This window comes from Pararge aegeria, chromosome 14 (assembly GCF_905163445.1).
Source record: "Pararge aegeria chromosome 14, ilParAegt1.1, whole genome shotgun sequence".
Classification (NCBI taxonomy): Eukaryota; Metazoa; Arthropoda; class Insecta; order Lepidoptera; family Nymphalidae; genus Pararge; species Pararge aegeria.
The window spans coordinates 17,502,900-17,519,933 of record NC_053193.1 but is presented as its reverse complement, the minus strand read 5'-3'; the positions used below and the strand labels follow the sequence as shown (position 1 = coordinate 17,519,933).

Here is a 17,034-nt window from a genome sequence, read left to right as displayed (position 1 = left end):
TGTCACAAATAAACGTCACAAAATTAATTTCACGCACAGTCAAAATCCCCTCACCCTCATCTTGCATCTCTTTTATTGAATAAATGTATATTTAATTACTTGAATGTATTTTATAAATTTAAAATGCATATAAAATATTTTTCTCTGACAGGATTTGAACCTGCGACTCTCTAGCAATCGCGGCCTGAGCGCTTTCTCCGATTAAGCTACGGCTCTCCTACCGTCGATGCCCAAATTAGTATATGCCTTTCACATCAGTCTTGTAGCGACTGTAGCGTCATCTAGTAGGAAACGTTGCAGTTTCGATCTTGTTTTTCAAAGTTCCATATTACAATGAGACACGTTTGAAACAAGAGATGACACATTGCTTTTTTATAATTTTTATTAGCGTTTTAAAAATACGGAGAAATTATGAATTTTATAAATTTAAAATGCATATAAAAAAAATATGCATTTTAAATTTATAAAATTGTTAATAAACACTAATAAATTATAAAAACTTAAATGTATCTCTAAAATATCTAATCAAATAGATTTAATTTTAGTGTTTGAAAATCTCTGGATTAGTTTAAATCCAATCTTACATCTGGAGCATAGCTTTAGGCTTGGAGATTGTCACAGAGGGAAATGGACCTCGGGAAGCGTTCGAAATGTTGCTCCCTATTCAGCGCCAACAGTGCAGCGAGTAACTTGGACTGGGAAAATTGGAAATAAAGTATTATTAACAAGAGAGTAACAACTATCCTATCCCTACTAGGCCAGCGTGGTGGACCTTAACCCCTTCTCATCATTATTCGTATATAAATAAATGATAAAATAAATATGAAAAATGAAACAACAGTATATGTTTAATTCCCCTAATTGGTAGACAGACAACAACGGTAAAGCGTTTGCATTTTCTGAAACAATCGAAATAATTATGGCAACTCCGCAATGCAGTGAGTAAATTTTGACTAACCTAATCCAATTCTATGTCCCATTATATTATTAGTGGTTCATTTCGCTAATGGAATGACTAGCATTTATTACATTGGTGTTAATGCTGTTTTGAAATGCGGTTTTAGCAAAACATTGTTACTGAAATATAATATACCATTTAGTTAGTAAATTTTTATGTATCAAAGATTTATATAAGGTGTCTGATATCGGGCTGTCACATTTTCACGCCGGATATTGTGTGATATCGGCCGTCTCCTTAAATCTAATCTTTATTGGCGCACTCCCCACTGTCCTAAGAGTGAGGAGTTTAATACCTAGCTGGGGGAAGATGCTGAGCTGAGGGTAACAGCATATTGGTAGCAATTTGACTGATTTTACGTTTAAAAGACGTGTAAAAGAATTACGAAATAATATTGAAGGATGCATAAGTTCTTTCATAAGAAATCACCCAGTAAAATATTAAATGAAAAAAACTAATTCAAAACATTAAAGTGTTTACTCATGACAACCCTATTGAAGATAAAAACTGACACGCGCATAGTACCTACGCTACCCGACGCGTACCTAATAAAGTAAGAGGAGTCACATGATTTTAATTTTGCATGTGATGTTAGGGTTGAATCTGATTTGATTTCTATCAATAAAAACTATGGCAGTGGTTTCTTAAAAACTATTAGGTTTTCGGTGTCACAGACTAGTCTCAGAGAGTCCAAACCAAGTTTTTTAAATATTTATATATAAATATGATATATTTGTTTAAATCGGCAAAATGCGTAAGTATGCCTGTCTGAAAAAGAATTACATATTTGTTTCAAGTGGAAAAAAATCTTACTAGACATTACACCGAGGTTGATTGCCTCATCTGATGACAGAAGGGCTGGCTCATTTCTTACGCAAAGAACTAGCCTGGCTGTTCAGTGTGGATATGCAGCCAGCATTTTTGGCACTACTTAGTCCGCGTGGACACGACCTTTACAGTAATTAGTTTAGTTATAAGTTTTACTGTAACATTATCAATAAATAATTTATAATTTAATGTACAACTGCTTTGCCGAAAAATACAACTAAGTCTATCCATGTGACCATAAGGTCATCATCGACATGAACCCGTTACCAGCCCACACTTGGGCACGGTTTTCCAGACAAGCTGGCCAAGAGCTGATTGGTAGACTTCAACTAGCCACCAGACCAGTGAAAATTCAGAATTAATAAATTTTGGAATTGCCCCTGTATCAAACCGGGGACCTGTCACTTAAAACAGCGCTCACCGTTGCGCCAGGGTGGTTGTCATAACTAATTGTTTTTTTTTTAAATTAATAACCACTGCGTCACGGAAACCGTGCGAACTGCGTATGTTAAAAAGCTTACCTTTATCCGAGGACGGTTCCCCGCGGCACGTTCCAGGTGTTACGATTCGCGACAATTTAAGCGGATTTGAAGCATTATACTCTCGCTTCAATAAACAGTAATAGGGGAAGCTGGGGAAATTAGCGCCACATAAGGAAAAAACGATCATAACTATCCGTATTAACTTTAACTAATAACTAATGAACATCAAAATTTAAAAGAAAACGTAAAAAAAAAAATTACTTTCGTTTAAAAAAAAAAAAGAATGCGTATTATAAACCTATAATTGATGACCTTTCCTATACCTCGAGTGACTTATTTGATTCATCATCGTCTAACATTAGTGGCGTTGTATAAACGCTTCATAAGTGACTGTGATAAGGTCTACATTTTTTTTATTTTATTAAGTTATAATTGTAGAACCAAGCAGATGGCCCATCGGATGTTAAGTGGAAACCAACGCCTATGAACAGAGTAACCCTTCGCAGGGCATGCAAGACACGTCCACCAACTTTTGGCATAGTTGTTGAGCCTCATGTACCTTTTTTTTTTAACGCTGGGAAATGCGTTTATACCACCACAGGAAACCGCACATGGAAGCTGTATCGTTTGCGGAGTGGTATATGGGACTCACCACTATAAGGCATGGGCGCTTCACTCCTGACATTTGGGCAACTGAAAACACTGCCGAAGAGCCACATCCCGATCTGGGCCTGCTATCAGCGGTTATAAGGCTGCAGTCGGATTCCGACGCCGCCTCTTCCGTTCCACTCCTCTTCCTTCACCGTTCTCCTACATTCATCCAAAATTTCCCCCCAAATCCTAACTCTTCCTCCTTACGCTGGTTGGCCTCCCCGTATACGTCGGGGCCAATGCACTGGATGTCCAACACACCATGGTATATTCTACCCTTCCGGGTTGATAATTTGGCCGGCGTACTTATCATATTTTTATTTTATTTTTACCCCATAAACCCCCCCGTTGTGACGCCCTTGGCACTGGTTTCCCACCAGCCACTCATCCCATCGGCAGGCGCCAGACCTTGGGATTAGGGAAATTTTTTATAGAGGTTGTCTTCCTCGCAGCCCCACGCTCAGTGCGCGGGGCCCCCGGTTCCGCTCAGTGCGGATTGCGGGTTGCCCGGCCCCCCATATCTGGGAGTGATTCCACCACCCTGTAATAACACCGCCATCCACGCCCTTTATGCCGGAACATTGCAACAATTAGTGGCATTTTTTTTTAATTTTTTTTTTTTGTGGCAAAAATAGGCGTGGTTGTATATCTCTATACTTTAAAAATCAGAACAGAGTCACAGAAGTAAAAGTCATTTCGAGAATGTCAACTAAGGAGCGATATAACACTCTTCACGTAACTCTTTGGATACTGCTATAACACGTGCGCAGATTCCCCGTCTTCCCCTAGGACTTAAATAGCGCTTTCTCCCGCAGGATTTATGACACAAAGAAAGTGAAAGAAATACAGACAAACTCCAAGCTGCTTTACCGCAAATAAAATAATTTATATTCCACAGCTTTCATATTTATAAGAGTACTATTGTACTATATTTACTATAGTAATCGCGGTTTTTTATAAATACGTCTGAAGCGTTTATTTCCCGGGATAAAAAGTAGCCTATGTTACTCTTCATCTATACAACTAACTCTATGCCAAAAATCTTATTTCATTGGTTCCTAAGTTGGGGCGTTAAGTAAGGACAAACAAACACACTTTAGCATTTTTAATATTTAAGTCAAAGTCAAAGTAAAAATATTTTTATTCAAGTAGGCCCATAGATGGCACGTGGTGAGATGATAGAGTGTCCATATTCGTAAACTTAAAATTAAACTTCGCGGGTTAGAAACGCGACCGAGTCTAAGAAGCAGCCCACAAACTGTGTTCTTTTAACAGGATATTAGATCTTTTAGATTAGTAAGGATCTACTAACTGGTTTCCGCAACTTCGTCTGTGTGGAAAACAGAATCATGTACAGAGATAAATAAAAATAGTAGAGTTACACCTGGAGAACTTTTAATTTTCCAGGTTAACTGTAGCGTACTAATTCGGGTCATTATCTATATTCGTTCCAGATTTCGGCTGCTTCGTTGTGGCTTAAAGAAGTAAATAAAAACCAGCCTATTGCAAGTCGGACTAACATACGAAGGAGTCCATACAATTATGTACTAAAACGGCAAAATAATTATGTCTGTTTTACGGGAGCCCCCCCTTGAATATGTTTTTTGCTAATTTAATTATTTTTTAAGTGTTGAATATTCCAAGCGTCTACATGTGGCCGTTAACATAAACAAGCGAAAAATCACCTTTGGTGTATAGGAGCCATTACATTTTTTATTTTAAAATTACATTATCTGTTATAATTTCACCCGTCTAACTGTCACGGTTCATGAGCTACAGCTTCGTGACAGACGAGCAGACAGACAGACACCGAGAGGGCACCGATACAAAAGTTCATGATTTTTTTGTCCTTCTTAATAAACAATGGTGCTGAACCCTTTGTGCGCGATTCCGACTCGCACTTGGCCGGTTTTTATAGCTCTCTCCAGCGCCCACTGGATGTCTCTAACCGAGGTGAGTAAATATAAAAATATAATTATTGCATAACACGTTTAAACCAAAATAGTTTCCATTCGACCGAATACACGCTGCACTGACGTTCATTTTCATAATTTATTAATCTCAATAAACCGAAGCGAATAATATAACGCTTTTAAATTACCGCACTATATTATCACAGCTTAGCGATCGTACAGTTTGGAAACAGATTAAATAATAAATAAATACTCGTATATTACGGCAATACACACATCGCCTATCTATACTTTGTGCATAGAGGGTATGCACATGATACAAAATGAAGAAAATCTCCAGTACAAGTAAGAAATATTTAAGGGTAGGCTTTTCAAAACTCTTACAATGCCTATCCTTAAGTTGTTTATAACTCGTACTGGAGATTTTCTTCATTTTATATCATCTGCATACCCTGTGCATACCCTCTATGCACGCCACTGAATGTCATCTAGCAATGAAGTGAGCAAAGCCTAGGTACCACACTACCGATAATGTCGTGCCGCTCAGCAATTTAGCGTGCCGGTACGATGTCACGTAGAAACTGATTAGGGTTTTGGGCTTAGTAAACTGCCCTTACAGATTAGCCGGTTACTATCTTAGACTGCATCATCACTAGCAACATGTGCCAATGCAGTCAAGGGGTTTTACTTGTAATGGAATAAAGAAAAAAAAATTGTCTTTTATAATTCTCCTCGCGCGACCGAGTCTACTGAAAACTTAACTGTGTGATGCCTAAGCTGTGATGCAATTGTTTATTTTATGCTTCTATAAACATGCGGCTCTTCCCGCAGAGACATTTAAATTCAGATACTGTATGTTCATTCGACCAAATTTTCGTATATAACACTACATTAACTTTCGCGCTACCCGCGGTATTTCAAACTAGAAATAACATTTGATAATATCCTAAAATATTTTCAGTAGATTTTTAAATAGATGTGGTGCTGGAGGAGAATGCTGCGAATCCCGTGGACGGCACACAGGACCAACGCATCGATATTGAGAGAGCTTAAAATTACTAGAAGGCTATCAACCACCTATCTTCAGAGGATTTTCGAGTACTTCGGTCACAGGGGCTTCGGTCTACAGCAAGGCAGGAGACAAAATTATATCCCCCGATTATATCCCCTGACAAGGGATATAATTAACGTGTGCTCCTGCTAAAGCACGGGAACATGGAATAGGAGAAGTTTAACCCCGTTTATTATTCTCTCTCTCTCTCAGAAGAGATGGAGACAATCTTGAAAAGACATAGTAGGAATGAGACCTCGAACATTTTGGTGCGTTGATTACATACAAAATGTAGACATAGCAGTGAGTAGTGATGGCGATAACTACATTCGTTAACTTACAACTAAAGCTACGAGAGTTCCAAACACGCCCTGGTTTGAAAAGAAGCCCACAACATTTTGCTATCACCATCTCACATTGTCATTTGATATAAGAAGCAACCTGGTTAGAGCTTTTATCGTTTACGTAATCCTTTACACTATAATAGGACTTTTCTATAAGCTTTCGCTTAATATAAACTTTGAACTTTTTTAGAGACAACCCATTATTTTAACTTTCCCTGTCTAAAAAAACACGTCACTCCGTCGCTGCGTGAAAAGATGATTTGACAAGCGCATTTTTAGGATTTCGTAGTCAACAAGGAGCTCATGATATAATTTATAAATGTCTGCCTGGCGATCTGTCCGTCTGTCCGTGCGGAGCGCAGAGACTCTTAGCATTAGAAAGCTGTTATTTTACTTGGTAAATGGTATATATATATATACTAGCCCACCAAACTGCGTTGGAGCTGCGTGTTGGGTCTATTCTCTAAACCCCTCACTCCAATGAGAGTGGAGGTCTTAGCCCAGTAGTTAGACGTTAATAGGCTGATGTGATTATATATTATTTTATCAGGTGGTCAACTCAACTGTAAAAAATACCTATCAGGTACTAATATTTGTTAACTGGAAATTTCTATGCACCCAAAGTTTACCTAATTATCTTAATCTAAATCATAATATAATACTGTCACACTTAATATAATTTTCTACGGGGTTTTTTTCATAAATATAAAGAAAGTCATGGATGAATTATATTTGTTTCTTAGAAAATGAAGGTTGCTTTATCAGTGTACGTTTTTCTTACGGGACTTTTAGTTGGGGCAAAACAGATACATAGAGGTAATAAGTGTTTTAACTGATTAAAATATGCCTGTGAAACATAACAATGAATAAATTGGCCGAGCAAAACCAGTTCATAACTTAGTAATTAAAAATTTTCCACTTATACCTAATATGAGCCAGATACCAGAGAGTACAGAACCCGAGTTTTATAACCTAATATTAAAATTTAATACTAAGTTACCGTAAATGCTGTTACTTGTGTATATTTTAACTTAACTGTAGTAATTACATTTCTAAAGAAATTATTTATATTATTTACATCACAACATTCTAAAATCCAAAAAACTGCCTCAAATATCAAAAGCTGTAACATTTGCATTTTATTTAATAGTTACGTTTAGTACGAGTAATTTAAGAAGCCATGGCCTCCACAGCAAACTAAAAAAATGTGTAACTCTTTAAAAAAGAGGTATACTTACGCTTTTGTCGTTTAAAAGTTATAATTTTTTTTTATTCAACTACAAGTTAGCCCTTGACTGCAATCTCGCCTGCTGGTAGTATGGTGATGATGCAGTCTAAGTGGTAACGGGCTAACTTGTTAGGGGTATAGCAGCTATATCAAACCCATAGTACTAATTGGTTTCTACAGGACATTGTACCGGAACGCTTAATCGCTTAGCGGCACGTCATTGTGGGTAGGGTGGTAACTAGCCACGGCAGAGGCCTTCCACCTGACCAGAGGAAATTGAGAAATTATAAATTCCCAAATTTCCCCTGCTGCGGATCGAACCTCCCACTTGATCGCTTGATCTACAGCGCTCGCCACTTCGCTAAGGAGGTCGTCCAATTTTAAGATGTTACGAGTAATTCATATTTCTACTGTAGGTATATTAGGTGATTTAGGTTTAAAGAAAATACTATTAGAAATATTAAACTCTAGAAATTTTTATTTGTCACTTTTGTTATATTGCATTTTAATATTTAATGTAAGTTTAGTTTTTAATTATTCTATTTATGTTTTAGTGTAGTGTGTAGTGATGGGTCATAGATACCAAATAAATAAATAAAATAAATAGAAAATATTACTATATTTTAGGCTTCTTATGTAAGCATACCTATATGTTTTTGTCCAAAAAAAAAAGTAGGCGTCTTGTTACAGAGAACGAGTTTCGATGTGATTATTATTACGTTCATGAAGTGGACGGGTGGCTGAAGTATCATGAAGTCCCAGCAAACTGGTACGACGCTCGATTACGATGTCACCTTGAAGGTAAGGTACATTCCCAGTTCGGCACGGAAGAATTGCTCGGAGCGCTTATCAGGCGATATTCAGTTTGACAATATACATTGATGAATCTCTTAATGACAATGTTGCTTGGAAGCATCCGAGCATCCTTTCATCTCTTACAAGATAGAAAAATGAATGTTAAAATGTAAAAGAGCAAGTGCTGAATTTCTTGCTGGCTTCTTCTCGGTAGAATCTGCCTTCCGAACCGAGACAATACAAACAGACACACTTGACGTTTCAAATGGCATATCTGAACAGGAAAGGGTATTGTGGGGTAAATAATTTTTTGTTATTTTTTTACAAGCACGCTAGGCCCTTTTATCGCAATATTTCCTGGTGGTATGTGGCCCATAACAGAATCTACACGGCTCCAAACCGGACAGATTCAGAATTTTCATTATGAATTCCGAAATGGCCCCTCCTGGGCTTCTCAATTTTCTCTAGTCTTGCCTGGTGGGAAGGATGTAGCCGTGGCTAGTTACCACCCGACTGACTCAGAAACACTCAGCGGGCGATGCAAAGAGCAATGTTGGCTACGTGATCAAATCAGAAATGAGGAGACCCGTAGAAGAACCAGAGTTACCGACATAGCTCAGCGAGTTGCTTAGCTGAAGTGGAAATGGGTGGGGCACATAGCTCGGAGAACCGATGGACGTTGGGGTTCCAAGGTGTTGGAATGGCGACCCCGCACAGGTAAACGCAGTGTTGGTCAGCCCCCAACGAGGTGGACAGACGACATCAAACGAGTCGCTGGGAGTCGCTGGAAACAAGCGGCCCAGGACCGTGGATTTTGGAACTCTCTACAAAAGACCCATGTCCAGCAGTGGACTTCAATCGGTTGAAGTGATGATGATGATGATGAATAAAAAGAAAAGATAGATATGTTACTAGCCAAAACCGAAGCATTATATAAATGTTAGTGTTCGTTTGTGTGTCCTTTCTCTATAACCTTTTTTTTCTGTGGCCCTTGTGCAGCACGGAGGTTATGTTATTATTGAAATACTTTGCTTTATTAGACGTCCGGGGAATTCCTTTACACCCTAACTACCAACCAACGTGATTTTTGGAATAGAGTTAGTAGAAAGAAATGGAAATAATATAGGCTTTACACACTTTTTATTCCACCAAAACAACGGTTCTCACGGGATGTATAAAAAACCTAAATAAACGCGCACAAAAAATAAAGGAAAGAAATATTAGATTTCAAGGATATAAAAATTTAATTGAAATTAACACATCGGTTTCTTTTTTGTGTGTATTGCAGGGACAACGTTGGCTTCGCCACTGAACCAGGATGTCCAGGAGGCAATCCACAGTATATCAGACCAGCATCGCTCCTGGGTAGACATCTACACGGGCATCCATTCCACATTCTCTAAAGGAAACTTTTATTCCATCGAAGGTAAAGGATATACCAAACATAATGGCCTAGTGCTAGGACTTCAGCTTTCGGTACGTCCGAGTGCAATCCCCGGCTCGAAACTCTAACTTCTCTGAGTTATTTGTGTTTTAAGAAATAAAATACCACGTGCTTTAAAGGTGAAAGAAAACGTCGTGAGGTAACCTGCACGCCTGAGAGTTCTCCATAATGCTTGCTCCATAAAGCTTACAGAGAAATCCTATAATATTAAGGATTATTTAAACGATAAAAAAGCTTGGGTGTGAATTGCTCTAGCTTCATAGCTTAATATAAATTTACTGGAAGATGGTGATAACAAAAAAAAATTACCCGGCTAAGTTTGTTGTGGGCTCTTCTTAGACCAGGGCTCCAAACGCGCCCTGGTCTAAGAAGAGCCCACCCTCGTAGCTTAAGATTTAAGTTGGCGAACGAAGTTATCACCATCCCCTTACAATTATGTAAACAAATATGTATGAACGCTTCATAAGTACCTGTGATAGGCCTACATGAATAAAGAAATTTAGAATTTGAATTTGAATGTTCTCAAACGCGTGTAAAGTCTACTAATCCGCGGAAGTATACCAGAATGTGAAAATATTCATGCTGTCCAAGATACCACTTAAGGGTGACAGGAAAATTACGCGGCAGCTTTTGGGTCACAAAACCCTACACGGGTTTTGTACCTGTGGAATTTTTAGGATTAATGAAATGCTTAAATTTTATAATTAATAATTATATTATGTGTAAACTAGTTTATGTATTAGTTAGTTATACCCAAGTATGTTTTTAAAAATTCGTACCACCAGTAACCTATTCTCTTCATCTTTTTTCTTATTCAAAGGTTGCCTGGCAGAGATCACTACTAAGCGATAAGGCCGCCTCTTGTATTCTACTTCTTTCTTTATGTTTAAGTTTTTATTTTATGCTTGTATATGTTAATGTTGTGGTATACAAATAGGGAGTTAAAAAGTTAAATTCCAGGAGTTCCTCTGTCAGATATCAGCCACAAATGGGCTCCTGGGGAACCCAATAACTTGAATGATGATGAGAACTGTGTATATCTGACTCCAAACGGTGCCATTGGTGATATCAACTGTTGGATACCTAAACCTTACGTTTGCTATAAGAAAAATGATGAAAACCAAGTGCTGAATGAATGTGGTACTACAGATAATGGTAAGAATTTAAAATGTCCAATTTTAGGTCTTAATTAAACCTTGCTATTTTACTGACAGCCAGAAACACAGAACAGACCTTGTTATCTATTGGTCTACAGTATGGTCACATAACTAAGCAATATTCAAAATAATTCAAGTTTACTAAAGGAGTTACAAAACATTAATTATAAATTTGGAAACAACAGATAAATTTACCTGTTAGGTTTTTTTTGATGCCTTAAACGACCGCAATTATTGGATGAAAACCGCCGCACCGTGCCGCTGACACTCGTTATAGGATTCTTCTTAAACAACAAAATATTATACATTGTTTTATTTATTAGCTTGAATACATTGGACAGATTAAAAATAAACACTGTGTATACTTATAGTAACTTTATAATTGTATACGCTTGTCAACCTCCCTGGCGTAGCGGTGAGCGCAGTGGTTTTAAGTTGGAGGTCCCGGTTTCGATTCCCGGCAGAGGAAATTTGGGAAATGTTTATTTCCGAATTTTCTCTGGTCTTGTCTGGTGGGAGGCTTCGGCCGTGGCTAGTTACCACCCTACCGAAAAAGTGCCGTTAAGCGATTAAGCGTTCCGGTATGTTGTCGCGTCGAATACTGGTTTTCTATTAATTTAAAAAAGGACTACTCAATTAAGCTAAGAAACCGGATAGAAGAGGAGGATGCCCCGGATAACTTTTTAGGCTCGGAAAATTGTATTTAAAAACAACAGAAAAATCGGTTCAGAAATAGAGAATTAGGTCTTTGCCTATTTATAGAGATGAAATGTAAAAAAAAATCTAAAATCAAATATAGAACACAATTTAAAATTCATATCGCATTAACTAAAACGAATACATATTTTTTTAATTTATTAAAAATGGAAATCGACGAGGATGGGATTCGAACCCACGCGTGCAGAGCACATTGGATTAGCAGTCCAACGCCTTAACCACTCGGCCACCTCGTCATGTTCTGGGAGCGTTGAAATACAAAAACACGTCATGTTATAATCTGAAGGTTCCATAACCACACAGGCTTTCAAAATTTCAGTTTGTTTTCAAACGTTTATACAAGTTATTACACCCTGGCGCAAAAAGACGGGGTGTTATAAGTTTGACGTGTCTGTGTGTTTGTGTGTCTGACTAGGGCATCATATTTCCCGAACGGATGAATCGATTTTGATTTTCTCTTTTTTGCTCGAACAATGATGTTACAATCGGGAATGTTCTAACTACTTTTGTTGAAATTCGGTCCAAGGTGGCTGCTGCCACAAAATAGCGGATTACAATTTTTTTCACAACAACCTCACTAATGGTATCATATGAAAGGGCTTGACTAATAGAACAATGCACACTATATATTGAGGGTCGAAGATTTTTGAATTATTTAATAACTTTCTATGCAATATGACCTTAATAAAACGCATTTATTTCGATCACGTAACAGTTGTTAACGAGATAAAATTTTGATAAAATCATGTATGGCAAATTTGTTCACCCTTAAAAGTTCTACCGAAAAATCTACGACAGCATATGTCTATCTTTTAAGGTTGACTTACACGCGGACGAAGTTGCGAGGGTTCGCTAATTATAAACAGCAGGTTGGTGGAATAAAACATTAATATAAATAATAATTTTAGCATACTCCATGGACGAGATCAGTGGAAGCTGTTACAAGTTCCACGGCACGCCGCGCACCTACTCCCGCGCGTTCATGACCTGCGCCGCCGAGGGAGGATACCTCTCCATCATCAACAGCGAAGCAGAAGCCAATTATATTAGGTAAAAGATCTCATTTCCTACCACAATGAGAAGGGGTTAAAGGCCGTAGTCCACCTCGCTGGCCCAGTTGGTGGACTCTACACACCTTTGAGAACATAACCTCTCAGGCTTGCAGGTTTCCTCACGATGCTTTCCTTCACCGTGAGTCGGTGCTGGGATTCAAACTCGGAACCCCGAAAGTGAAGCTACCCACCTGGCTATCACCACTTCTCCACCTTCATCGTCTTCACCAGGGAAATCGTCAAGAAGTAATTTAAATTCAAACTCAAAGTTCATTTATATCAAGTATGACTAATATAAGAACTTTTAAAACGTCATGTCAGTCTGTTTGTTAGGAAATTTGGTTCATGGATATTAAAAAAAATAAAAAATCAACCTCAATTAAATGTAAAATTAAATAAAAATAAACACTACAAAACACGTCATATCAACCGATAGACGTCCACTGCTGGACATAGGACTTTTGTTGGGAGTTCCATATTCAACGGTCCTGTGCCGCTTGAATCCAACGGCTAACTGCGACGCGCCTAATGTCGTCCGTCCACCTCGTCGGGGTCGACCAACGCTGCGTATACCAGTGCGGGGCTGCCATTCCAGCACCTAAGAACCCCAACGTTGGGTTTGGCAGCGGAATCTCTGCCGGAGATTCTTAACACCCCTTGCCCCGCCGTTACCATAACCGCTGCCAGAGCTAGGAATAGCGGGGCCGCCAAGAACTAGGGTCTGTGGTTTCATTCTCCTTCCCATTAAAGATATGCCCGATAATGACCACGCTGGGCAGGTGGGTTGGTCATCGCAGGGCTAAACTGATCGCACTGGCGTCGCTACTGCCAGATACCGGTCTGTGCCATTTGTTCAGCCTAGCCAATTCGAAGTGGTTATACCGCCACTTGTCGGTCGCTACAAAACACATTTATACTAAAATTAAAAATTACAGTAAATAAATAAATTGATAAGCAATCGAATTAAATGTTCCAAAATGTATATTACCAGCAGTGTACTGTTTTGATGATATTTTCTTTTCAGGAAGCTGTTTGCGCGGAACCCTGCGTCATCGATGATTGGACCTTTCTATAAGGACGTGGCCTATTTGGGCTTCAACGATTGGAGCGAACACGGGGATTGGCTCACTATACATGGTAATCCTACTATCTTACTATCCTACTATCCTACTGTACTACTGTCCTACTATCCTACTATCCTACTATCCTACTAATATCAAAGTGAAAGTGTGGATGTTTGTTACTCAATCACGCAAAAACGGCTGAACTGATTAAGATAAAATTTGGCATGCATGTAGCCTTTGACACGGAAAAGAACATAGGCTACCTTTTATACCGATTTCTTTAATAGTTCTCGAGGGAAAATTGAAAATTGTTCACGAGCTAAGCCGCGGGCAGACAGCTTTGAAATTTGGTATGCAGTCACCTATGGAAAAAGACGTGTACTTTCTAAACCGATCTCTTAAATGGTTCCCGTGGTAGGATTAAAAAAACTGATAAAAACGAGCGAAGTTTTAGTTCCAATTCTGAAGTCCACGCAGACAAAGTTGCGGGCAGAAGCTAGTTATCTTATAAATAAGCACGAAAGCTTCTTGCCAATTCACTCCAAACTTTTTTTACCTGTTAGCTTCCTGACGACTGCTTTGATGTATATATAAATGAAACAAAGTGGACTGTATATAAAGTTGATTATAATAAATCGCTATATAATATAATCGCTTCGTTCCCGAACATCACCTCTTACTAGTATTATAAAGGACGGAGAGTAACAAAGGCTACTTTTTATCCCGGGGAATCAAACGGTTCCCACGGGATTTGTAAAACCGTCATAACCGAGCATGCCGAAATAAACGAGCATGCAAACAAGCAAACAAACTCACGTTAACATTTATAATATGACTAGCGGACCCTAGCGCCATCTGTCGGGCTATTTTGTGAATCTAAATCATCCAGGGTGCCACCCAAACGTATACCAAAAAAATCATTCAAATCGGTCCAGCCGTCTAGGAGGAGTTCAGTGACATACACACGCACACAAGAAATATATATATTATAGAGATTAAGGATTTCCTCCTAGAGTAGGTAAAACCACTTTAATTAAAACCTTATAAATCTCAGAAAAACTTTAGTAGTTTTCTGATATAAGCACCAAATAGGTAACTACTCTTCGTAATTGCCTGATATTATTGTACTTATCTCTAATCATAATAATAACAATTATTCGACACCGCCGGAAGGAGCATGTAACGCCTAAAGCTAAAACATTTACCAAAACCCACGCTAAAAATATTCCCCAATATTATATTTCATACCAAAGCAAGTATTTTGAGAGCAAACATCTTTTATAATATTATAACAACATGCTGAATTCGTGTTCCGAATGCTTTTGAAGCTCATGCAGCCTACGTTATGCGGAATTTTAATTTTCATCAAATATGGGGTTTTAAAAGAAAACCGCCTTATATTGGCTGCTTGTAATAAAATAATACTTTATTGTACACCAAATAACAACAATATTGTTACGTGCTAGGGTTCTAGAGAATTTTTTTGTTCTTATTCAAAGATTTGTAATAAGAACAAAAAAATTGTTTAATAATTTCCAAAAACAATTTTGGAATTATTTATTTCTTCGTTTAACAATTCGAAGCATGTATAAGAATGGGAGGTTTGAATTGCTAAACGAACAAATAAATTTATCAACTTCACCTTTATTGAACATATTCAGAAACACTAATGATGAGGTAGTGCGACATATTTGGCGAATTTTCACACCCCCCCAATATCGTCTAATTCGGCTCTTCTCATGGCGAGCTTTCGCGCTCGCCCCTCTCCCCCAGTGACGCCGTAGCAACCCCTCTGGTGGTTATCGGTGTCTATTTAAAAACCGAATTCTTACTTAATAATTATTCATTGCCAAGTCAACATCTCCTGAGGATGCTCAGGTTTCGGAGCAAAACGTGCGTAGAGGGTACAGGGTCGAAGATCAAGGTTTTAAAACACACTTAAAATCGTAGGACGTTTGGTTGCTTCTGAACTCTTTCGGGTTGTGTTGTGCTACCATCTGACTATAAGAGGCAGGATATAGAGACTGCACCCGTGTTTGCGCACATACTTGTACACTGTTATATCTCCCGCGTAGTAATCAGTTTACTGTTATAGGCCACATTTACATTTACACACATATATAGGTAAATAAGAAGCTGTGACTGTGTTGGGTAGGTGCTCGACTTCACTTTCCGAGGACCGAGTTAAGATGCCAGCACGAACCTTTAACTTTTCTAAGTTATGTGCGTTTTAAGTAATTAAAATATCACTTGCTTCAACGGTGAAGGAAAATATCGTGAGGAAACCTGCATGCCTGAGAGATCATGTTCTCAAAGATGTGTGGAGTCCACCAATCGGCACTGGGCCAGCGTGGTGGACTACGGCCTTAAACCTTTCTCATTGGAACACGAGGAGTGCTCTGTATTGATCCGGTAATTTTATGTGATGATTTTGGTGATAATATGAATACATATATACAAAATACTTGTAGTCAAAAAAAAAAACAAAATTCATTTAATTCAAGTAGGCCTAATATAAACACTTTTGTGACGTCAAGTCTGTCTGTGTGTAGTGACTCTACCACCGGTTCGGAAGGCAGATTCTACCGAGAAGAAGCCGGCAAGAAACTCAGCACATGCTCTTTTCCAATATCAACAATTTACATTTTAAAATTCATTTTTCTATCTTGTGAAAGATGAACTCGGAGCCGGATGCTTCCAAGCAACCTTGTCATTAAGTCGTTGAAATATGTACCAAATGTTTATACCGACTCGTGTGATAATATTACAAAACCTTTGGAAACGAATAAATGGATTAAACTTCTTATTTATTTTGTAGATGAAACCCTCGAAAAGGCTGGTTATGCCAAATGGTCGACCGGTGAGCCAAATAATAAGACAAACGAATTCTGTGGAGGAGTGTACCGGTCGGGGCTACTGTTGGACCTACATTGTGACTCCGTCCACGCTTTTATATGCGAGAAGAGTCCTGGAAGCCTTCTGTGGGACTGATCCTTACTATCCCGAAGTCAAGACTAAACAGCATGTGCAGGATCGAATAAATTACTTTACTATATAGAAGCACTATTATCTATACTTACAATAAAACTGTAACTGGAAGATTTCTGTACATTTAATATATTTAGAAAATTTTGACCGGGGGATGCTTTATAACAGACACTGAGTCCAAAACAGATTTTTATTTAATTTTTGTCTGTCTGTCTGTCTGTCCGGGCATCACGTGAAAACTACTGAACGGATTTAAATACAATTTGATATAGTGGTAGCTGATTTACCGGGTCAACATATAGGATACTTTTTATCCCGATAAACAATAAGTTTCCTCCGGAAAATGGGATGAAATTTTTTAT

General features: G+C 38.3%; 1 protein-coding gene and 1 non-coding gene across 2 annotated transcripts; one reads left to right on the top strand and one right to left on the bottom strand.

Annotated features, from left to right (window-relative positions):
- The first annotated feature begins 6,965 nt into the window (after positions 1-6,965).
- Positions 6,966-16,785, top strand: LOC120629365 (macrophage mannose receptor 1-like). Its single transcript, XM_039898294.1, has 7 exons — positions 6,966-7,043; positions 8,146-8,256; positions 9,539-9,676; positions 10,655-10,849; positions 12,477-12,618; positions 13,645-13,757; positions 16,503-16,785. The coding sequence occupies exons 1-7, from the start codon at positions 6,974-6,976 to the stop codon at positions 16,673-16,675; spliced, it is 942 nt and encodes a 313-aa protein (XP_039754228.1). The 5' UTR covers positions 6,966-6,973; the 3' UTR covers positions 16,676-16,785.
- On the bottom strand, positions 11,723-11,804 carry Trnas-gcu. The gene has a single exon. It is a non-coding gene; the product is annotated as a tRNA-Ser (tRNA).
- Positions 16,786-17,034: the final 249 nt, after the last annotated feature.

What these genes read in the sequence shown, in the direction of transcription:
- LOC120629365 (XM_039898294.1), top strand. Translation starts at nt 6,974, where the DNA reads ATGAAGGTTGCTTTATCAGTGTACGTTTTTCTTACGGGACTTTTAGTT. An exon ending in GGCAAAACAGATACATAGAG is followed by an intron (nt 7,044 to 8,145) that starts GTAATAAGTGTT and finishes GTCTTGTTACAG; the next exon opens with AGAACGAGTTTCGATGTGAT. An exon ending in AAACTTTTATTCCATCGAAG is followed by an intron (nt 9,677 to 10,654) that starts GTAAAGGATATA and finishes GTTAAATTCCAG; the next exon opens with GAGTTCCTCTGTCAGATATC.